This window comes from Mastigoproctus giganteus, chromosome 10 (genome assembly GCF_048544385.1).
Source record: "Mastigoproctus giganteus isolate SK-2022 chromosome 10, ASM4854438v1, whole genome shotgun sequence".
Lineage (NCBI taxonomy): Eukaryota > Metazoa > Arthropoda > Arachnida > Uropygi > Thelyphonidae > Mastigoproctus > Mastigoproctus giganteus.
Window position 1 is genome coordinate 154,970,799 of NC_143584.1, and position 24,465 is coordinate 154,995,263.

The following is a 24,465-nucleotide window of genomic DNA, read 5'->3' on the forward strand; positions in this document are numbered from 1 at the left end:
TTCATTTTCTTGTTGTACAATAAAGATTATTTATTTATTTTATCTTTTCTGCATACCATTTTTTTTTTGGCTAGAAACCTTTGCTGTTTCAGTCACAGTTGGTATAGTTGTAAATAGAGAATCAGATTAACCTTATACTCTAATTTAAGTGCTAAAAGGAAACAAGCTTAGAAGATGCACTTGTTCAATCTGTTGTATGCCCTGAATAGATACCATAAGTGGCTAATATTTTGACCGAAGTCATTTATGTACACTGCTTTGAACCAGGAAGACATTATGTACAGTGTCTATAATTATGCATATCATATTGCTCTATCAATTCATTACTGATTTATGTTGAGTATGCTGCCATAGGTTTTTGTTTTACTGGGCATCTTCTCTTACAGAGAAGTTTGTTTACCATAAACATCTATCAGGCTTCATGAATGGGAGGGATCCAATGACAAAATATTTATTATTATTTCTCCATGATGTGTTGGAACCTTTATTCCCCCCCCCACCCAATATTATAAAAAATCTTTCTCTTTATGGGATTTCTTTCACCCCATGATGGGTACTGGTACCAAGTGCATAGGATGGTTGATTGTGTCCGGTTATTGCTATTATTAATGTTGGTCGAGGAACTCTGCCTGTCCTACAGGTGTTCAGGATTGTGACTTTACTGAGTTCCATGTAAGTGGTCTCCAGAGGCCTGTTGCTGCCAGGTTCTTATGGAGGCTCTTTGGTTGACACGGTGATCAGGATGGTCTTTACTTGTTTCATATTTTACATTTCTTTGATTTCCTGTGTTGGGTTTATGTACTTCCTGATCGTTTCTTCATAGTTTTTCTGAAGTTTGCTGGTGTTGCTATCATCAGGTTTGTTGCTATTGAAGTTTGGGGCATTGCTATTATCAGGTAGCCTTTATTTTCCTTCTTGTCGATGAGGGTTTATGTCTGGTCTGTTGTGCTGGATTGTCTCGTCTGTTATTATGGCACTGTCCCAGTTTGTGAGTAGGGTTCTCTTGTACAGCTTGAGTTTTGTACTTGTAATATGCTACACTTAAAATAAAATAAATACATTTTCTGTTTATACTCCGGGACGGCCAACAGCACCGTATTCAGCAGTCACGGGCTTGAACCCCAGTCACTCAAGGCACATGTACTTATGCACCCGCACACCTGACCACTAGGCTATGGCAGCCTTTGTTACTTTGATCAATTGATGTTTTTGTGTTAATTTCTAATGTATTATCGTCGACATTTGTCATCTGCCATTCTGAGTTCTTTGGTGATGTATTTCCTGTAGTTCCTGGTGTTGACCACCTGGTCTTGGATGGCTATTATGTGAATCCTTTGGTCTCAGAGAAGAGCCTCCTGCTTGTGAGACATACTTTGGATGCTATCTTATCTATGTGGTCTTGGTGGTGGTCATTGTAGTGTCTGTGACAGAGTGCCTTTTTTGCCTATCTTTCTGTCTGTGTGAGTGGGGGGGGGGTCTCCTTGTTAAGGTTGTGTCATGTGTCCCATTTGTCTATCTTTCTTATGGCTTGAATTGGTGCTATGTTTTTCTGGAAGTAATCCTATATTTTCTTAATCGCCTTCCCTTGTTCAGTGAGGTCAGTCAAACTCCTTCCTTTGTTCTGGGTTCTGTGATCAGTTTGGTCAGATATGGTCTATTTGTGCTATGGTCAGTCTCACAATGGCAGACTTTGGGTAGTGTTGCAGACCCTTAATCATCATTATCCTGGTCAATATCATAATCTTCTCCAGCCAATGCCTTCTGGTCAGAAGGTCCATTGCTCTCCTTCTCTTTATCCAAGGTTCCTGTAGAAGATTCTCTGGTTTCATCAAATATCCATTTGTTTGTTTTCCTCTAGGCACTCTCCCTATATCAGTAAAGTTTCTTATTGAGTATAAGGAGGTCGAGCCTCCGATTATAGGTCTTGTGTTTGCTGTGGATGTCTTTCTTGAGTATGGTCTTCACATTTCAGATAAGCTTCTTACTTCTGTTACCTTGTTGACACTGGGTCAAGCTGGCCTACTTTCACTCTTAGTTCTTCTATCTTCTTCTGTAGCCTTCTTCCTAGGCTGGTGGTACCTTTTCTTTGTGTTTTGATTTCTGTTGGTCTCTGATTTTCAAAACACAAAGAAAAGGTACCACCAGCCTGTTGGTCTCTGATTTTGAACAATGGTGGTTAGCTGTGATTGTTGCTATTATATGTGCTTTTGTTAAAAGTGTTTATAAATATAGTATTTAAAGTGCTTACTTTAAATACTTTTGTGATACACGGATATATTCTGATGAGGTCTACTAGGTTTGACGATTTATAATCAAGGAAAGGTAATATTCAAGCTAGATTTATGATCAGTATGTTTTGGCAGTTAGAGCATTCTCTGTTCTAGCTGTCAGTTCCAGCTGCCTGTGCTTTAGCATAGTGCTGGTACTTCAAAATTTGAAGAGCTACTTTTTAAAATCTGCAATGTATGGATGAAGGGGACTTCAAATAGGTGGAAGGATATATCTGGCTGATTAGTTTCATCTAAGTTTGGAACAAAATATCTTCTTAGCAGAAAAGTTATATAATTTTAAAGAATTTTAGTGTAAATAGTATAAAGGCCTATACAGCCATTGTTAATGAAGGAAGAAAGCTGGTAGTGCCCCTTATGTGGTTATTAGTGTCCTCTCATAATTTAAAAAAAAAAAAAAAAACTGTTTATAAAATGGAGGCAGATACATACAGGGTTGATCTCAGATGTGAAAAAAATTGTGGCGTTGAATTGAAAGAGGTTGCAGGTTCTAAGAATCTTGAAAATGGTGCTAATGAGTCTGATCTCACTGTTGCTACAGACACCACTAAGTCTGCAAATTTCAAACATAGATTAAGGAAGAATTGGAATTCGTCACGTAAGCTAGAATTTCAGATCCAAGTATATCTCGAAGTAAATTGTCACTGGGTCAAAGCAAAGAATCTTCTGAGGCCTCTATCCCTGGAAGTGTAGGTGAGAAGATGTTGGAATGGGAGGAGGTTCTCTCGGGTGAAGCTATCATATTAACAGAAATGGATAATGAGGATAATAAGGATGATAAGGACATTGCACTTTTGACTCCTGAATATTCCATCAAAACATGTCGTCAAAGATGGTTATGCTATGGTTGGGAAGAAAGTTCAGTTGAGAAAAATAAATTCTTCAGCTAAAATTGAGATAGGGAATGACACTGAAGTGAGTATCTTGTCATTGTGTTCAAAAGAAATTAGGAACGAAAACATGAATTTTAATCCTGTTGTCAAAAAACACTTCTTCTGGGGAGAGAAACTGCCTCGTGCAGATGGTGATTTCGGATGAGATTTATACTCATAGCTTTACAGAAATAACATTTAAATTATGCAAGGATTTGGAAGATTTCCTTTTTGCCAAGGAGAGTGGTATCAATAGGAGTTCAATGAGAGGGATGCTGTCTAGATGGAATCTTCTTGAAGCCATGGTTTTGGAACTTGGAATACAGAATGAGAAATTTAAGGAACAGATACAACGTATGCATGAATCCACTCAGAATTATTGGCAAGATACGGATAACCGACAAAATCTGAAACTTTATAGTGATGTAGTTAAGAGTGATGTAACCTCTGTTGCAAAGGACATGGGCTTGAAAGTGAGTTCCTCAGACGATGAAGCAGCTAGATCATATGATGATGAGCATGTTTTATTAATTCAAGCTAATGATGACTCTGTACTTAAAAGTAGTGAAGATATCTGAATTGCTGTGGATAAGGAAATGAGAAACTCATTGAGAGGGGACAGGATACGGAAAGTAAGAAAAGTATTTGATTGTGGCATTGTTTTAGAGTGCAAACTAAAAAAGACATAGAAGAAATAAAAAAGTGCGAACAATTGACATTGCTTGGATTAGCTTTTGGATTTCCCAAAAGATCTGGAATGAAGTTAATTGTGTATGTTGTTAGTAAGGAAGTTCAGAAGGATGATCTTCTACGTGACATGTATGAGAAAAATCTTTTGCATTTGGGATTGATGAAAGAGGAGATGGTTGCTGAGTCACTGTTCGCTTCATAAGTAGAAACAGGAGTGATTCCGGGAATAACTGGATTTTGGAGGTTTCACAAAGAATTAGAATGTTTCTAATGCAACAGAAGCGCTTTTTTGTTGGACTGATGTCATACAGGTCAAACAATTTCTATCTTGTGACTGTATGTTATAATTGTCAGGGTTTTGGGCATACAGTCAGTCCTCGTATAATACTTGTTTACACCACATGAATTCGATCATAAAGGATTTATAAATAGGGGAACGATATCGTATATAACACGAACTGAATTCGCTTATGCACGATTCGCCTTTGTGTTTACAAGAAATGGCAGTCGAATGCAGAATCACCCCAACTGAACGCAACATGATAGCAATGAAGAGAAGATTCTGAAAATGTATTTATGATTTTTATATCAGTGAAGGGGAAACGCTTTTCGCCATAATAACATAAAAACCCACACAATTTCAGCTATCGGTATTATCGCAAATGCAATTAGATCGAGTTTACTACGAGTTTATAACAGATTCCACTAGCAGAAATGCAGCTGAAATAGTTTTTTTTGTTTTATGGTAGTAAACCCCCAGAAATGTGCTTTAGTAAAATGTAAGCTAGTGAGGTGTTAGTGTATCTCTGCCTTTACGGTGTTGTTTATTCACTTGCTGCACGCACGCAGCTTTGTTTATGTGTATCAAGCGTGCCTGCTCATTTTGTAGTTGTGCTTTATTCCCTAAAAATGAGTAAAATACTTAAAAGGTGTGAAAAGGAAGCATCCTGGTGAAGACACTACAGATTCAGAGAGAAAAAGAAAAGCAGTACGGTATCAATAAACAGAGGCGGACTTGGTTAAAAATAATTCTTACCCGGGAAAATTTGTAGCAGCCTCATACTAGCGTTTATGGCATTAGTAGTAGCATATGATGCAAGAAAGCAAGTTTATACAGCATCAGCCAAAAAAAAAAAAAAAAAACCCTTCCCATTTCACCTATCAGTTCAGTCCCAAAGTTTGTCCAGTTCTTCCTTGAATCTATTTAAGCTATTAACTTCCACAATGACAGGTGGAAATTTGTTCCAGCAATCAACTACTTCCTGGCTAAAGGCAAATTTCTTCTCATCTATTCTGCAATTGTCTTTCCTCAGTTTGAATTTATGCCCCCTCAAATGCTAATCTGAGCAAGAGGAAGAATCTCATCAGCATTGAGCTTGCTCAAACCATTCAAAGTCATATGCATCTCATTCATTTTAATGCTCTACTTCATGTGTTGCCTTTTTTCTTCCTTCCTGGATGATCACTAGTACAGTTGCATAGGGAGCACTTCCAGTTGGTTTGGCTGGATGATGTTACCTTTCCCCTGTAATAGCCATGCGAGCGACAGTGCCACTCGAGAGACTTTCCGACTTTTCAAACCAACCCCTGCCTAAGGCCTGAACACGTGATTTTATCCTTTGCCACACTCTATGCAGTATGTTCAATATTTCTGTTTCTCATTTTCATCCAACTCTGGAGGTGTATGTGTTTAGCTTTGGCTTTTGCATCCAGTGGTAGGTGGCAGTTAGTCGAACTGAAACCAGATGGAATCAGTTTGACTTTTCGGGAAGTAAGTCTGGTGAAACAGCTTTCATTATTTTTTTTTTTTTTACGTTGGGATTTGAACTTTGGTCTATCACATTGGTGGTCTGATGTCATAACCACTAGGCTAATTGTGCTCCTTATTTCTCCCTGATGGGGTCTCCCCCCCATGATGGGTGGAACCTTCCCCAATACATTATTATTATTATTATTTAGGTAGTTAGTTATTTTTATGTATATCACCTTTATCACTATTCTGTATTTATTTTAGTCATATTTTATGTGTATATTATAGTATCAAGAAATTTTCTTTTAAAAAAATGCTTGTTCTTTCAGCACATTCCTCACTTCGGGAACGTATCTTTAGCTGGTTGAATTGGATGAAGGATTCTCCAATGAAAAATTATTTTGTACAGAGTGTTATTTCAGCAATAAAGGGTCCCTTAGAAGGAAGATGGAAACATAATTCTGAAGTCTTATTGGAAAATTCTGAAGTTTTATTGGAAAATTCTGTACAGAGAAATGTGAATTCTAATGTATGTTTATATTGCATTTAATAAGTGTTTGTCTTAATATTATTATTATACATGTTTGACTGTATCAAATTACCGTGTGACTGGAATTCATAGTCATTTGATACAGTCAAATATGTATATTCATACAGTGTCTGGCAGAATTACTATTAATAAAAAATGCGTATATTCCATAAACTAATGGTGATAGACTAACGATTTTTTTTTACTCACAGATGCATGAACTTTCAGAATATCAGTAGATCTCCATGTTGTGCCTTTGGTGGCACACCAAAGATATCAAGATGGTATTTTATCTTTCACGAGGTGTTTCACAGCATCATCTGTGGTGTGACGGATTCACAAGCAGCAATTATTTATTCATTGCTGTAGCTCAACCACATCCTGCTTGTTTGTTTTTTTGGTTTTTAGGAACATTAGCAACTAAGGCCATATTGCTCTGGAATATGCGGTGGTCATTCCCTGACCTTTCTGCATCCTCCGTATTTGGTGGTGACGGGGTTGAACCCCGGTCTAATCAAGAAGCGTGTGCTACGCACTGCTGCTCCTTCCCACCTGGCTACGGAGGTGGCTCACCACATCCTGCACTGATGTTTGGTACCCAAGGTCTTTTATGTACCCTTCCAATCTAACTCTCTGGAAGCTGCTTGTTCAGGTAGGCTTTCACTGGATTGGTGTAATGTGTAGGACTCCTACTGAAAAAGGTATTCTTGTGGTGTCTGAGGGATTGCATAATTTTGTAGCATGTTGAGGTATCCTACCCCTGTTCCTGTGGCATCTGCGAAGAAGAATGGCCCGGTCACAAAATAAGTAGTTTGTGACTGTTCCATCAAATGGATTTGTGGGGTTACATTGAAATTCTTCCCGAATCGCTTCAATTTGATCCACATCCACTGCCTGGTTGCTGCTTCTTTTCTTCCTCAATGCAGAATCTGTTTCCAACAATTGTTTATGCCATTTTGCTATGCTATGATGCTCAGGTAGATTCTATCCATATTCCTGACTGAATTTCCTTTGCACATACAGGAAACTTTAATTCAGCAAGCCAAAAGCAACACAACTTTCTGTTGCACAGTGAATGATGCCACTTGATACTAAGTTTTGCACATCTGCAACACAGTATGTGTGATCAATTGCTCTTCTGGCTGCACAAATTTAGTAGGTTTCTGCACCTGCAAAAAAAAAAAAAAAACCCTTTTATCATTATTAGTTTACGAAATATATCTTTTATCGGTAGTAATTCTGCCAGACACCTTGTACATTTGTATAATATAAACATCTGTAAATATAAAAACCAATATATAGGGTGTTTAAAAAGTGATGGCAATAATTTAAAGGTGAACTGTACAGACTACAATAAGCAAAAAAAAAAAAGCCTAATAAACATGAGTCCTTAAGTGAATTGTTTGAGATATTGCACATTTCTAGTTGGGATCCACCACTGAAGGGTACATCAATGCCTTAGAGAACATGGACGCTTTGCACATGGAGTATGAGCAGGTAGGCCAAGAAGCATAACACCTGACATTGAGCAAAGGGTGTTAGAAGGAATAGAACAAAATCTAGGAATGTCGACAAGGAGGATTGCTCTGCAAGAGCGTGTACTGAGTCATAGCAGTGTGTGCCGAATTTTATATCACCAATTACTGTACCTCTACCATATCTAGCTTGTACAAAGTCTCAGCAATACAGACTACCCTCCCAGAGTGAACTTCTGCCAGTGGATGCAACAACAGTGTGTCCTGAACCCCCAATTTTTTAACAACATTTTGTTCACTGACAAAGCTGGGTATACTCGTGATGGCATTTTTAATTTTCATAACTGTCACGTTTGGTCCGACGAAAATCCTAATGCAATTCACGAGTCACAACATCAACAATGTTTCTCGTTGAATGTCTGGGCAGGACTACTAGGAGACCATTTAATTGGATCACACTTTCTGCCAAACAGGCTAACGGGAGAGAGCTGTACCTTCAGTTCCTGCAGAATGTTCTTCCACACCTTGATAATGATAATGTTCCACTTCAGCAGTGCCAGAACATGTGGTTTATGCATGATGGTGCACCAGCACATTTTGCTTGAGTTGTGACTTTGTATCTAACTGGAACGTATGGTCAATGGTGGATGGGTAGAGGTGGGCCTGTAATGTGGTCTCCCAGATCACCAGACTTAAATCCTATGAATTTTTGTATCTGGGGTCATGTAAAAAGCTTGGTGTACACTTCTGACATTAACACAGTTGAGGAATTGCAGTGTTGGGTTGAAAGAGCCTTTCAGCAAATCAGAAATGACCTTGGAATTCCTGAGAGGATTCACAACTCAATGCAGAGAAGACTACAAAGCTGCATATGGATGCAAAGACAGCATTTTGAACACCTTTTGTAACATCTGTAAAATCCTGTGGTGTTGAGACCAAAAATTAAAAATGTATTATCTTATGTTTAATAAAACCACCCTTAGCAAAGGATTCACAGCTTTTTTGCTAAACTAGTGCTCCCATAGTCGGTGGCGGATCTTAACAGAAAATGGCATCTCGAAAATGGTTCGTTCGTTTGTGGCCTTGAAATTTCATTGGGACTTTTGTGCTTATTTTAGTTTGTACTTTTCGTTGTGTAAGACACAACACATGTCCACATGTACTTTTCACATTTAAATTATTGACCATCATTTTTGAAACACCCTGTATTTGATTTCTTTTCTTTACTTCTAATAAGTGAAGGATTCCTCACTACTATTTTTTGCACTAGTAGCTAAGGTTTTCTTGTAATCTGCTTAAAAATGTCTAATCCCCTGAGTAATGTCATTACAGACTAATTTATATTTACTGTGAGAATTCAGAGAAAGCATGTAATAATTTTTAACATTCCAATGTATTGTTCTTTTTTTGTCAGTTTGAAATCTATTTCGGTCTTCCCATCATATAAGGCAATGGTTAAGCCACATCTTGGGTACTGTATTCAGGTCTGGAGGCCTCATTTTAGGAAGGATGTGGAGCTGCTAGAAAAAGTACAGCGAAGGGCAACAAGATTGGTGAGCAGAACAAAGGTGTGCTCTTACCAAGAAAGGCTTCAGTTCTGCAAATTGCAGTATCTGGAGACTACGCACTTGCAATCTGATTGAGGTGTCTAAGGCTTTGAATGGATTGTGCCATGTCATACAACTGTTATGGGACCTTACTGCAGAACTGTACTGCACAGGTTGCTGGCACATTTGTCGAAAATGACCACAACTGCATGCAGGTGGGTGATGGGATGCTGCATCACAACAATGTGAGACTTCACTTTGTTCATACCATCATTGAATACTTAGCCATCATTAGTGTCAAATGTGTTTGTCATCTGCCCTATAGCTCTGACCTTTGCACCTGCAATTTTTTTTATGCTACATATCCTTCAAAATTCCATTTATATCCAAATGATCCTGAATTCCACCCTTGATCATTGCCTCCGTGATTTTCCCCTACTACTGAAGCTGGACTGAAGTTAAAGGAGGAGCTGCAAGGAAAACATTTCCAGTCATCAGAAGAAGTTATAAGACATTGGAAGCAATTCTCAAATCTAAGGGTTTTCACTATGATTCCAACCTTTTCAGCTTATAAAGTAATTGCTCATGTGGGACTGAATCAAATGCTTTGCTGAAATCCAAATGAATGTCGAAATTATTCCCTAAATCCAGCTCACGAGTGACCCTATCAAAATAACTAACCAGATTTGTTAAACATGATTTTCCCTTTACAAAACCATGCTACATATCCTTCAAAATTCCATTTATATCCAAATGATCCTGAATTCCACCCTTGATCATTGCCTCCGTGATTTTCCCCTACTACTGAAGCTGGACTGAATGGTCGGTAATATGTCACTACACTCTTAGAACCATCCTTATATAATGGAGATACTTTGGCACTTTTCGAATCCAATGGAATCTATTCTGAGTCCAGTGATGCTCTCATAATTAGCCTCAATGGTTCAATGCACTCACTTGCCGTCTCCCTTGAAATTATAGGGTAAATGCCATCAACCCCAGGAGCATTACTTGCATGTAGGCTCGAAAGTATTTTCTTTACATAATCATGTGAAATTTCACTATCATTAATTGCATATTTTTCAGCTTCACTCTCATAATGTCTCATTGACATATAAAGGATTTTTCTTCTGTAAATATTGATGTAAAGTAACTGATGAGTTCATCTGCAACATCAGTTGGGGTATTTAATACTCTCCCACGTCCATTACATAAGGGTCTGATGTGGTTTGTCCTCCTCTTCTTTGCATTTATATATGTGAAGAATTCCCTATCCCAACTCTTTGCTCTCTGTGCCTGCAATTTCTCATAATCTGCCTTTGCCAGCCTGACTTTTTCTGTGTCATTATTACAGGTCAGTTTATAGCTGTTATAGGCTTCAGTACTTTTTATTTCTCTGTAACTTTTCCATGCCTTCTTTTTCTGCTCAAGTAATTTGGCAACTTCATTATTCATCCAACTTGGAATCTTCCTCTTGGAGTATTTTTTTATTGAAGCATAAGTATATAAGCATTGAAGTATATAAGCATAGGTATATAAGCATTGAAGGCTTCTGTGATTAATGTTTTAAAGATATACCATAATTCAATTGTATTTGCTCTCTGTGAGATATCTATCCAGTTAGAGGCCATGTAGCACTGTAAGCTGTCATAATTTCCTTTCCCGAAATTATAACCCATACCTTTGCCTGTAACTACTGCTACCTCTCTCTCTCTCTCTCTCTTCATCGTCCACTATAAAACTCTGTGATCACTTCCTGCTACTGGTTCCTGTACTGTCAGCCCTATTATGTCATCTGATTCATGGGCGATGATCAGGGCTGGAATATTCTTTTCCTTAGTACTTTCCCTGATATGTTGATACAAATAACAATCATCTAGTTGATTTAAAAATTTTGTCCCCCATGTGGAGTTTCATTCCCATTTGCTCCAATCAATTAGAGGCAAATTAAAATCACCCAGAATAGGACATTCAGAAATAGGGGATGAAACTCATCATCCCCTATTTCTGGGTAGCCATGTTTCTGTAAGCCCTATTATGTCAGCGTTAATTGTCCTAACCAGCAGTTCGAATTCACTCATTTTATTGATGACACTTCTGACATTATTGTATAAGCAATTAAGACTTAGTGTTCTTGTATAGATAGTTAACTACCCTGGCACACCCCTTGAGGTTATTTAAGCTTGCTTCCCTGTCATTGGTTTCCTGCTCATTTGAAATGCTTCTGCCCTCAGAACACCGGTGCCTCCGTAGCCAGGTGGGAAGGAGCAACAGTGCATAGCACACGCTTCTTGATTAGACCGGGGTTCGAGCCTGTCACCACCAAATACGGAAGATACGGAAAGGTCAGGGAATGACCAATGCATATCCCGGAGCAATATGGCCTTAGTTGCTAATGCTCCCAAAACACCAAATAACAACAAATAATAACAGCCCTCAGAACATCTTGCTAATATGATCTGTTGCAGTAATAAACAAGAACTCCTGAAGTATGTGCAAGCATTACATTGACCAATATTATCTGATAAATGTGTGTTTATATTACCCTTTTCCCCCCCAAAAAGCAATTTTCCTGAACCTTTAAGGTATCCTCAATAATACTGGCAAAAACTCCTGCACCACCTTTGTTTAAATGTTATCCTGTCTCTACAAAACAGATTCTTTCTACCTATGAGTGCGGCCATGATAAAAATTTCCCCCCAAAAAGCCTTACAGAGTCCAAGTTTTGAGTTAATCTACAAGGCTTTCAGCATATAATCCCTCCTATCGTGCCTGGGCAGAATTGCAGACATATAGACATTCTGACCTAACTTGTAGCATTTCTTCAGCATGATCCTATATTTGTCTAAGAAATCATCAGATCGTGTGTGCTTAATATCATTAATCCCCACATAAATAATAATATTCTCTTTACTCCCCCCTTAAAATTTGGCAATCTGTTGGTGACATCATTAATTGTTGCTACTGGCAGATATACCCTGGTTCTAATTCACTTATCCTTATTACAAAAAATTTCCCATTTTGCTGACAATGACGTCTTCTAATAGAACCAAGTCCTTCTGAACCAGAACAGTTTGCATTTGGTTATTCTGCTCTGGGGCCCGAATCGGGATTGCATCACTTGGTAGATTACTAGAGTCTTGAGTCACTGACGAGCTCCCAGTTACATTATTCTTGAGGGCAAGCACCCATTTTTTCAGTTGCTTAACTTCTAACAATGCACCAAATTTTAATTTTAGATCAGTACACTCCATACAACAGTGACAAAGAAAAGAATTGCCAGGTGAACTATGATTATCCACTAGGTCGACCTTGGAATGCATGCCACAGGTTCTGCAAACGATAAATTCATAATTCATCTGGAAATCGCCATCAGCTATTTCTGTATGAGTCATCCTCTGATGAAGTGTTCAAGGCATATCTTGTCACAACCATTGTTAATTTGCTAAATATATCACAAAGTAAAAATTATATTTATATTATAAAAATTAAATTTGCAAACTATATCAAAATAAACTTAACAATATATTAAATAAATTATTTAAATGCAATTAACCTCTCAAGCCTAATCTAATCCTTTCTAATCACTGTGCTCTCCCTGAGCTTTAGAAATGCATCCACTCACTACGAATATATTACTAATTCCATTTGCACATCGTGCATTGGTGGAGATTTAACCTAGATGCAACTTGATTCATCTATTGAAGTGTTCGCCAATCACAACACTTAATAAAACCATGGTTTATTCAGGGCTCTCATGCAGCCATAGGCATAAACAGTAAAAAAAAAAGAAATCTCAATAAGAAATATGATAACATGCTTTGACTGTGGAAATCTTTATAAAAATGTTTCAAATAATAAATAAATAATACTTATTAAATTAATTTTATTAATTAGTTTTGTCCAATTGGCTATACTTTTGTAATTTGAAATCTCAAATTAGCACTTATGATGCCATTATTTAAAAGCATTACTGCTGAGTGAGAAGGCATACTGTTTATTGGTGTATGTGCTATATCATTGAAGTATCAAATAAAGGAAAAGGTGACTTTTTTAAACACACTACGGCGCCTCCGTGGGCAGTAGTGGCAGTGCGTAGCACACGCTTCTTGATTAGACTGGGGTTCAAGCCCGCCAAAATGACCACCAAATATGGAGGATGTGGAAAGGTCAGGGAATGACCACCGCATATCCCCGGAGCAATATGGCCTTAGTTGCTAATTCTCCTAAGAACCAAATAACAAACAAACACACTGCAACAAAGAAGCGAGAGTTCAGGGCCAGTAGCAAAAGTAACAAGGAGCCAAAATGATAAAAAAAAAAAATTTCTTGGATCTTGGAAAAAAAATAAAAAATCATTCAAAAACTTTCTGTTTATGACTTTGTAAAATCCCACCCAAATTTAAAAATTTTGTACATTTGGCATCATGATTTTCTAAAAAAATTTCCTATGGGAGTATCACGGCACCCTTTCTTTTCCTAGAAAGACTTCCCCAGCATCCCAGAAGTTTATATTTTATAAAAAAAAAGCACTGGTTTTCTGCCATCTAGTAGGTCCTTGCTAACAGAATTCAGTTGCATCACAATCTCTTTCTATCTCTAGCTCTCTCCAGGAGCCCATGTTACTATCAATCTCTATCAAATCATCATATATTAAAATTCTCCTTCTTCCTCCTGATTTCTTGCTCTTCAATTTCCTTTTGATTACAACTCTTAATAAATTAGAATGCAGTAATTCAGCAAATCCAGAAGTACTTTGCTGCTAGGTGAGCTACCAACTCTCAAGTTCTAGTCAATATTTGGAACATTAAGCCCTTCTAATAAGACATTTTGATTTGCTGTCCTTTTTTTTTTTTTTTTTTTTTTTTCTGTAAAGATGGTATTATGCTCACCAGTAATCTGGTCTATAACATGCACCCACCCTCATTTTTATTTTATCACACAAAGCAAACTCAGAAATATACTGTATATGCCTGTTGTGAATCTATATGCTTAGCAATATACAGCATATCCCCTCTCCTTTCCCCTTTCTTCATTTTTATCATGTCTCTCCTTCCAATCTCATTGTATTTACCATATTCTAATTCTGCATCCACTATATTAGGGTGACCGATTTATAAAACAAAAAAACAGGACACTCATGGCAAGTTGACATGATTCGACTGTCATACTAGTTAAAACGAACCTCTTGTACTTGTTTCATGCCAACTAGCCATAACTGTTTAGCTTGATTAAAATTAATATAGGTTACTTACATATTTATTGCTGTCTTAGTCTCACATTAACATTGTCAAATTACACAAATCTTTATTGAGCAGATGGTCCAGGATATACACTATTGATATTTTTGTCATATTTTGTAGATGACTGAATTTCTTCCAAAAGGTTTGGCTGTTTACAAGAAATGTCTTTAAAATGTGTTATTGTTATTAATATTGCCTGTACAGTTTAAACAGACAACTGGTTCCTTTCATCAGTCCAAAATGCATTCATTAAAGAAAACACCCTCTCTAATGATGCATTTGTGTGCCCGGTATTCCTAACACAAAACTCACAATGTGTATTATGTTCCCAAATCTAATGTCTTCATTTTTCATTGTCTGAATTGTCTTAGTCCACCTGTCACTAGTCATCACAACACATTTCTTCCATTGATCAATCTTAATTCACATATATTCTTCTCATGATTCACTTAATTGAATAGTTTGTCTTCATCTATTCCTTTTATTATGTTGGTGTCAATTTTGGATATGTTTTGGACACACTGTTGAACAACACATCAAGATGGAGGGATATTAAACAAAACCCATTTAAAGTAACATAGCTCTGCAATGGATTTTGAGGTCCAGGACAGCAGATGTAAAAAAAAAATGTTGCTCCTTTCTATTGAGTATTTCTTCTGTCGGGCATTCAGTTCTTGTGCCATTTCACTGCCACAAACGTCCTCTCATTCAATCTTTTTGATAGCATTATTACACATTTTAAGTTGGCTGTGAATGAACTTGAACCAGAGAAGGAACTGTAGATTATTTAAAAAAATCCCTCAAGAGTTTGGGGCTTTTATCTTGTGATAGAAATATGACTTGAGACCATCACATATTTTGATTCTTCTTTCCACTGCAGGTAGCAAGAAAGCCATCGCATCTTCACACTTTCTAAAAGTTGCTTGTATTCCACTTCAACAAAGTTGCAGAAACATTTCAATGCCTCAGGCCCATTCCCTTTTAATTTGTTAATAACTGATTTCACATCAATTGGCAATGTATCAGCACTTGTTTACAAAGCATTATACACGATATGTGCAGCACAGCCTACTCCCAAGATGTTTATTTTCATGTTCTTGCTTAACTTATGAAAGACATTCTTGCATTTTCTTGCAATGCATCTGCAGTTGGTGTTGCAGTTGTCACCACAAAATGCTATCTTGTTGGTTAACTTATATTTCTTCAATATGGACAGAATATTATCCACTAATATCTTAAGACGTTTCTCCTATGAGATTTTGGAATTCTATCAATTTCCCTTGTATTCCTGTCGTGGGTATAAAATACCTCACCAAAACCAGGACCAACTTCAGGCTTGAGTGATTTGATGAATCTACCATAACAGATACATATTTTGCCTCACATAAGTCACTGATCACTTCACAAAATACAAATGTAGCCAGTACATTCACAACTATACTTTCACATTTTGTTCTTGCACATGTGAAACTTTGAGGATAAGTTTTGTATGATGGTAGATGTGCAATCCACTGATCTAAACAAATGGTTATGCTTGATACTATGGAAAGCTAGCAATCCTTCTTGTGCAGCAAGCCTTTTACATTCACCATTTACATCTTGTTGTTTTGTCATGATAGAGGTTAGTTTACAGCTTGCACTTTTTGCTGCAACTGCTTCTTTGTGCATCTTTTTAGCAGTATGCTGTGTAATATCTGAATGACCACCACGTTCAACAGAAAATTCAGCTGTACAAACAGTGCATAAAACTTTACTGTTAACGTTATTAATGTTACTGAGTTTACATCACCACCAACACATCAATACTTTGAAAAACACCAGAGAAAATACTAGAATTCATTCGCACGTGTCTTTCACGTTGGCCATGCTACGAACAAAAGTCTACTGTCATATTCTCGACTGGCTTGTGCATTATAATGCCACTTGTGGAAACTATGTGAAAGCCATCTGAATCATATCTTACTGGATTATGGTGCCCATCACCCTACACTATATCAGAATGATAACATATTTCTTATGTTCCTGTTGTGCCTTCATTTGTTGACTTAAACAGCACTTCAATTAAAGTGCTTTACACTGGACCAGTGGATGTCATTCATCTGGCTTAATCAGTATGCAAACATTGAAAGTCTACCTTTTTATATTTGTTTGTAACTGCATATAAAAATTCATGCAATCACAGAATAGATGTGTGAATTTTATGTTTTGAAAAAGAATGTGGATTTTAGTTATCCTCAAGTTTGGTATTTACACGTGATCTGTGTCTCTTATTTTAATTAGAGAAATAAAGCTATAAAATTTCTTTAAGCTCCATGATGGTGCTGAAATTACATAGCCCTCCCACACCTGGATTTTTCCATACAGTTTTTGGTGCCCTTAGATTTTGTCTGTATTTCTACTCCAAAATTTGATATTTAAGTTGGGTATTTTTTTTGATAATAAGGTTATTATTACTAAATATATTTTTCGATTTATTATCCAGTGTAGCCAGAGTTAATAACAAAATTTTAAAGTTCTCCATTTTCAACTATTGATTTTCAGAATCGCTTGATGAATTTATATATCAACATGTTTGCTGCCTTTTTTATTTTTATTATTTTTTTTTTATTTTGGTAAATAGGTGGCTGGAGGTAATTGCAGTATATTTGAACAGTGCAGTATTTGTTAGTGAAGTGTTCAGTGTCAGTTTTATCAAAGATGAAGAATGCATGTTTATTTTTCAAACATCATATTTGCAATATCAAGAGACATTCAGTAATAAATATCCAAACAGGCCTGTACCAAATGTTGACAACTTTGTACAGAATTTTTGCCAACCATGTAATTTGAAGAACTCTTGAATATAACCACAAGCCAATGGTTTTAATGGAAGATAAACTGCCATAAGTGGTACTTTTGAGATTGCCTAGTAAATTCATACTACAATGAATCTACTGACAGTTCTCTGATGACCACATTATTTTATAGGGTTTATAGCTTCCCTATTTGTCAGATCTGTCACCTCCAGATTTTTATCTGTGGCAGGTGCTCTCAGGAATAAGACCTGCATGAACAATCCATGCACTTTGGATGAACTAAAGCAAAATATTGAGAATTGCATTCATTGCCATTGATGAACATATTCTTCATTAAACACATTAATAGTCAATGAATGTCTATACGAGTATGGTTTACCCTTCTAGCACATTTTATAACAGTTTTAGTTGGGAAAGTGGGGTAAATCTAAAACAGTTATTTTAATATACCATTTGGATTTTTTGAGGAGATCAAAGAAAACCTCATTAATACAATATTTCAAAGGACCTAACTTCTCTCACACTGTTAATAATAAGGTTTGCAAAATGAACATGTCAAATTCAACTTTAGTTTGTCATTTTACACACATTTTTACATAAAATTAATATATTTTTGAATTTAAAAATAAAAGATAACTTGATTCTGAAAGAATGAAAAATACTTGAATTTACAAGGATTACATTAAAAAAAATTAAAAATTAATTGTTAATTAAAACAATCAAGGTTTTCTACAATAAACATTAAGAATTCATAAGAAATGCAGGATTTAATGAAGGATAAAACAAGCAGTAAAGGTTACTTTACTTGAATTTTGAATTGTAAACAATAAAGATTAGTTTGGAAATGAATGAAAAAAATTGTACCTTGTTCATGCTTCAAAATTAAATTAACTTAAAAAAATGTCCAACTTCTTCTGAACAATTTTTATGTTCTTTTTATTATGTTCTTACATAATTATTAAGAACAAAATCGTGTTCTTAACAATAGCATAGATCTGATCAAAGGCTACTAGCACATCACTGCAAATTGCACCAGTACTTTTCAGTTCTTTTAAATTCTATGCATTTTTAATTCTATGCATTTTTGGACACCTGCTTTGTTAGGTAATGTGTGCATAGGTTCTTCATTATCTTGTATAACCTCTTCATTATTGTAATCTTGACTGCTTTCAACATACTGAGAGTTTAGTAGATTTTCTTCTGATGGTGTAGTTGTGGTGACAACAGAGTCATCTGCATGAATGTAGTCTTTAAATTCCTCCTCAGAAAGGTTCATGTGTGTGCCCCCTCAATTCCTTCAATTCACTTGATAGTCATATTTATCTTCTGGAGAAGGTCTACATCCTTCTTGATAACACCACTTTTGGCAAAACAATTTAATTATGACATTAGAAGAAATGCCATCCCAAGCAATTACAGTGTTTTGAATGACATCTAACACATTCCATTTTTGAAGCAATGCTGTTTTTACTTTCAAGGTTGGGATCAAATAATGCATGAGGTACAGTCTGTAGGCTTTAAGTTATGATTGATATCCTGATTCAATGACTATATTAAACTTGTGGTGCTTGTCAATAGAAAGAGCAATCTAATATTTGACAGTTTTAGTGCCCATAGAATGGGTAGTACAGTGATGTAGGATCATCAGGATTTTCCATGAGCTTTCTCTATACAATTTAGAATCCATGGTTGAAAAATTTTAGCAATAAGCTAAGCTGTTTTGTTTATTCTTTCTGGCAAGGGAGAGTGGCCAGTCCTTTAAAACGTCTTGGCCGAGAAGACTTGCTACTGACTAGGGGTAAAAGCTTTGTAGTGCCATCTGCATTGGTAAACAATGACAGTCACCATCTGTTTGCTAAAAATTTTTTTCCATGACAGGTTTCACCAGAAACAGCAAGTGAAGCAATTGGGAAGTAAATTGTAAAACAGTCCTGTCTTATCCATGTTGAAATTGTCTTTTGTTTCATATTTGCCAAGAATTGGTTGCATGGACTTCAACTAATATAGGGATTTCTCCTTGTTGTTTCCATATTTACTGCAGAGATCATGTAAAATGTAGTTGTTTTGTTCTTTAAAGCACTGCAGCCAACCATTGAAATTACCTATACCAAGGCTCAGTGTGAAACAATTGGGCTTTTTCTACATAAGGGATCCAATACTGATAAATTCGATGCCCGTGTCTGGTAGAACCATTCCAGTAGCCTTTCTTCAAGATCTTTATGCTTTGCACCATGTAAATGTTTTCTTCTTTTTTAGCACCATTTCAGGTTCCAAAATTTCTGTTTTCCTCTGTTTTTTTAATACTGGTGGTAGTTTTGGTAGAGGAATGTTAAATTGCTTTCCCACTTTTGATTTGGTTGCCCCATCTTATCAACTTCTTCAATGATTTTCAGTTTAGTATTCAAGTGTACTTTGTAATTTTATTCTTTGTTCTGATATTATATTGGATAATAAAAATAATATCATCAGTTTGTTTTCCTTTATATTCATGTTCATCAGCAGTAATTTTCACTTTTGACACAAGCCAAATGCTTACTTCACTAAAAACTATACGTAGTTCAAAACTTGAAAATATCACTTGTACAAAATATGTCAATGTTTGAATACATTTATAACTATAGCACAAATTATGAGCCTCGTGTTTTAGTTCTCATTATTCACACTAAACTGATGGATCTGGCTTCCCCCCTCTTCTGAAATGACAAAGTGAATTTGGCAGCTAGGTATCATGACATGAGCAGCATACTTTGTACTAACCATACTGAAAAAGTATAGTTATACTATCCATGTCACAAGCACTAACTTTGTAAAACATATTAAATATATTTTATTAACATATAATATAATTAACATATAATATTATTAACATATAAATATAATTTTTTAACATGAGAATACAAGTTGAACCTCTCCCTTTTGAAGAGCAGTGAAATCCACTTTGTATAAATGAGAATTTTAATATAAACCAGTATTTTATTAACAAGATTTCTCTATTATTGAAAATGTGTACTTTGTAATTTTATTCTTCATTCTGACATTATATAGGCGCCTCCGTAGCCAGGTGGGAAGGAGCAGCAGTGCGTAGCACACGCTTCTTGATTAGACCGGGGTTCGAGCCTGTCACCACCAAATACGGAGGATGCGGAAAGGTCAGGGAATGACCACCGCATATCCCAGAGCAATATGGCCTTAGTTGCTAATGCTCCTAAAAACCAAATAAAACAAAAACAAATCTGACATTATATTGGATAATAAAAATAAATAATGTCTTCAGTAAAAACAGTCCTGTTATCCAAAAAAAAAAGCAGCGTGCGTATCCTATACGCATGAAAGATGTTTTATTTTATATAGCGATACTAGAGTAAAACCATTTAAATTTTTGAATGGTTTGATCGAAACTTACTTACGCTACTTAGAAGGTTGATGTTGATCAAAATCTTGAGAAGCCGATTTAAAGTCTGCATTTTTTTTCGTTCTCTGTTTTTGAACTCATTTTTTTTTGACACAAGAGGCTTCTTCAGTGGCTTTGAAGCTTTTAGTCTTGCATAATATTACTACCTGCTTCTTACTCTACCAAATCAACGTTAGTGACAGTTGGCATTATTTAGGAAGTGTCATTTCCATATCTTAGTGTGAACTTTACTGAATCAACTACTTATGCTACCGAATTAACATTAGTGACTGAGTTGGCATCGTTAGTGCCAACTCAGTCACTGACGTCATTATATTTAAAATCTAACAGCCACTTAATAGGAAGTGGCATCATTTCCATAAAAAATTTGGTTACCAATCGATTGCATCATTTCCGTAAAAAAAAAAGAAAGAAAATTTTTGTTTCTAATCAGTTTTACTCCAGTGCCGCCATAGATGTTTTCACATCAAAAAGTTATTTCCTGATTACCTCACTTCCAGTGCTGAGTGGCACCAAGCAAGCAAGCAAGCAAAGACAAAGCTGAACCAGAGCTCAACAGAAAATTAACACAGAAGATGCTCTATGTATATTCTACACAAACATGGTACCTTAATAATTTTTTTACAGCTATACTTTTCTAATTAGGAAGTAAGTAATGATGTAGGTTGAAAGTGAGTACCATACTAATCACTGACACATTTAGTGTATCCAGTATGCCAGGATGCACACCAGAAAGTTAAAATTCTTTATTCACAAATAAAATTTGTTTCAAAGCTAAGTTGCATTTTAATTGAGTAACCTTATCCTTTATCAATCATATGTGAACTCTTATTTTGTTATTAGTTGTTAATATATTTCTTTCTTTTCTCTCCTCTAAAATTTCACCTAAGAATTTTGACATGGCAGATTGGAGAAGGACAAAATTAACTAGATCTCCACTACAAAGAAGCAGTAAGTTATAATTTTTTGAATTTTTTTGTGTTATTTCATTGTGTTTTTCAAGTAATAATGACGTTAGTATTAATGAGATTGTTACCTTAGAATCACACCTTTCAGATAAGCAACAGGTAATTTTATTATATCTTATCTATGAAAGGATATGTAAGAGATAAGTATAATGGGTATTTGCTCTGGGGAGTTTGTTTGCACTTTGTATAAAGTGATTACAATTACAATTATGGCAGTGACCTCTTGTACAGTTATGAAAAGCTAGCACCCTTTTGAAAAATAATCAGACCAATAAAAAACTGAAAAGATCTGAACCCCCCCAAAAATTTCCTCGTTCATTTCACAAATATACTTGGACCTTTTTTTCAGTGAGAGACAGCAACTAAGAACTCTCCATTTCCACCTACAGTCTGCCAAGCCCAACTGGCTTTTTCTGACAGAATCTCAGTTATTGATTGCTTCAGCTACTACTTATCTCAGTTTCCTTAATTATTTGCTCCATGATTCATTTAGCTTCAAAGGAGGTACTTGTGTATATGTCTTTTCTGATATTCCTTGTCAGAGACTTCCTAATTTGCAATCTCCTCTTTTTGACCTCTGGCTTAAAATCTCTCTGCCCTATTCTGTCATATTCACTTGTCCTCCATTATTCTTACAACACCACTAATCACTCTGAAATCTTTGACTTCCTTTCTCTGAAATTTGACTTTCTACAATCTAACTTTCCTAACAGTGGGGTAATTTTCTTTGGTTATTTTAATATGTTCACAACTCCAGTTGACTTCGGTTTACTAGTTGCACAGACCCAGCTGGTTGGGATGCAAAGGATTTTGCAGTTAATAATGACCTCACCCATCTTGTTCATTTAACTACCAGAATAACACACAATCCTAACCACATCCAACACTTGATATTTTTTTCAGAGTATATGGCTAATGTTAATGGTTCTCTAGGCACCTCAGATTGGAACTTGATGATGGTCGCTTCTCCAATGAAGCTGCGGCACCTCCGTAGCCAGGTGGGAAGGAGCAGCAGTGCATAGCACACGCTTCTTGATTAGACCGGGGTTCGAGCCCGTCACCACCAAATACGGAGAATGCAGAAAGGTCAGGGAATGACCACCGCATATCCCGGAGCAATATGGCCTTAGTTGCTAATGCTCCTAAAAAAAAAAAAACCCAATAACAATAACAACCAATGAAGCCCCCCCCCCCCTCTCTCTCTCTCTCTCTCTCTCTCTCTCTCTCTCTCACACACACACACACACACACACACGGCTTCATCTTATTTGGCTTTACAGGAATAATTTCATAATATATTCCATCTTAAAATCTCATCCTTTATCTAAATCTTTGTTTTTTTCCAGCAAATGAGCTATGGTTGTTCATACTAAAAATAATAAGTATTAGTATTAATAGTGGCAAATGATGCAAGAAAGCAAGCATATACAGCATCAGCCAAAAAAAAAAAAATCCATTTCATCTATCCATCCCCTCCAATAGTTTGATTAGCTTCCTTGAATATATTCAAACAATCAACCACCTGTTGGTTGAAGGCAAACTTCTTTACATCTATTCTGCAACCATCCTGCCTCAGTTTGAATTTATGTCCCCTCGTGTATAGTTTGAGAAAGAAGAAGAATCAAATCAGCATTGAGTTTGCTCAAGCCATTCAAAGTCTTAAACACCTCAACAGATCACATCTCGCAAGTGCCTAGTCTCCAGACACTGCAGTTTGTAGAACAGAAGCCTTTCTTGGTAAGAGCACCCCCACTGTTCTGCTCACTAATCTCATTACCCTTCTCTGTACTCATTCCAACAGCTCTGCATCTTTCCTAAAAATGAGGCTGCAGACCTGTATGCTGTACTGAAATTTGGCCTGATTAATGCCTTATACAATGGGATAATCATCACCTTGTTCATGGTAACAAAACCCCTGTATATCATTGAGCTGGCCTGGCAGCCTGTCTGCTCTGATCAGAGAACTTCATATTAGATTGCACAATTACCCCTAGGTCCTTTTCATTTTCCATAATCCTGAGGGTAGTATCACACACTTGATATGTTACTCTGGAATTATTGCTAGCCATATGCAGTATCTTGTATTTGTCAATGTTAAAATTCAGTTGACATTTCTCAGCCCATTTGCCTAATTTTACTAGATCTTTTTGATATAGCATGCTCATTACTGTCATTAGCCACTATGCCAACCTTAATCATCGTCAAACTTAGACATTAAGCCTGATGTATCGTTATCATTATCATGGTAGAGAGTGAAAAGGACTAGGGGGTAATTGTGCAGGCAGATATGAAATTTTCTGAACAGTGCAGACGGTCTGCAAGCGTAGCCCATGTTGTCTTGTCAATGATATACAGGAATTTTTCTAGCAGGGATAAGGAGGTGATTATCCCCTTGTATAAGGCAATGGTCAGGCCACACCTTGAGTACTGTATACAGGTCTGGAAGCCTCATTTTAAGAAGGCTGTAGAGCTGTTAGAGCGAGTACAGAGAAGGGCAACAAGATTAGTGAATGGAACAAAGGGTTGCTCTTACAAAGAAAGGTTTACATTCTGCAAATTGCAGTGTCTGGAGACTAGGCATTGTGCTTGAGGTGTATAAGACCTTGAATGGTTTGAGCATTCTCAATGCTGATGGGATTCTTCCTCTTGCTCAGAATAATCGCCTGAGAGGGCATAAATTGAAATTGAGGAGAGACAGTTGTAGGATAGATGTGCAGAAATTTGCCTTTTGCCAGTGGGTGGTTGATTGCTGGAACAAACTTCCATCTGTCATTGTGGAAGTTGATAGGTTAAATAAATTCAAGGCAGAACTAGACAAACATTTGGAATAATTGGATGGGTGAAATAGAAGGGTCTTTTTTTTTTTGGCTCATGCTGTATAAGCTTGCTTTCCTGC

The 24,465-nt window shown here is 36.4% G+C and overlaps 1 protein-coding gene across 1 annotated transcript in view; it reads left to right on the plus strand.

The window, feature by feature from the left end:
- Nucleotides 1–24,465, plus strand: part of LOC150079399 (uncharacterized) — a 285,562-nt gene that overhangs the window by 42,611 nt on the left and 218,486 nt on the right. Inside the window, exons 3-4 of the mRNA XM_090382711.1 lie at nucleotides 5,930–6,129; nucleotides 21,492–21,552. Of these exons, the coding sequence (XP_090238837.1) occupies nucleotides 5,930–6,129; nucleotides 21,492–21,552 (261 nt within the window). The remainder of the gene's footprint in view (nucleotides 1–5,929; nucleotides 6,130–21,491; nucleotides 21,553–24,465) is intronic.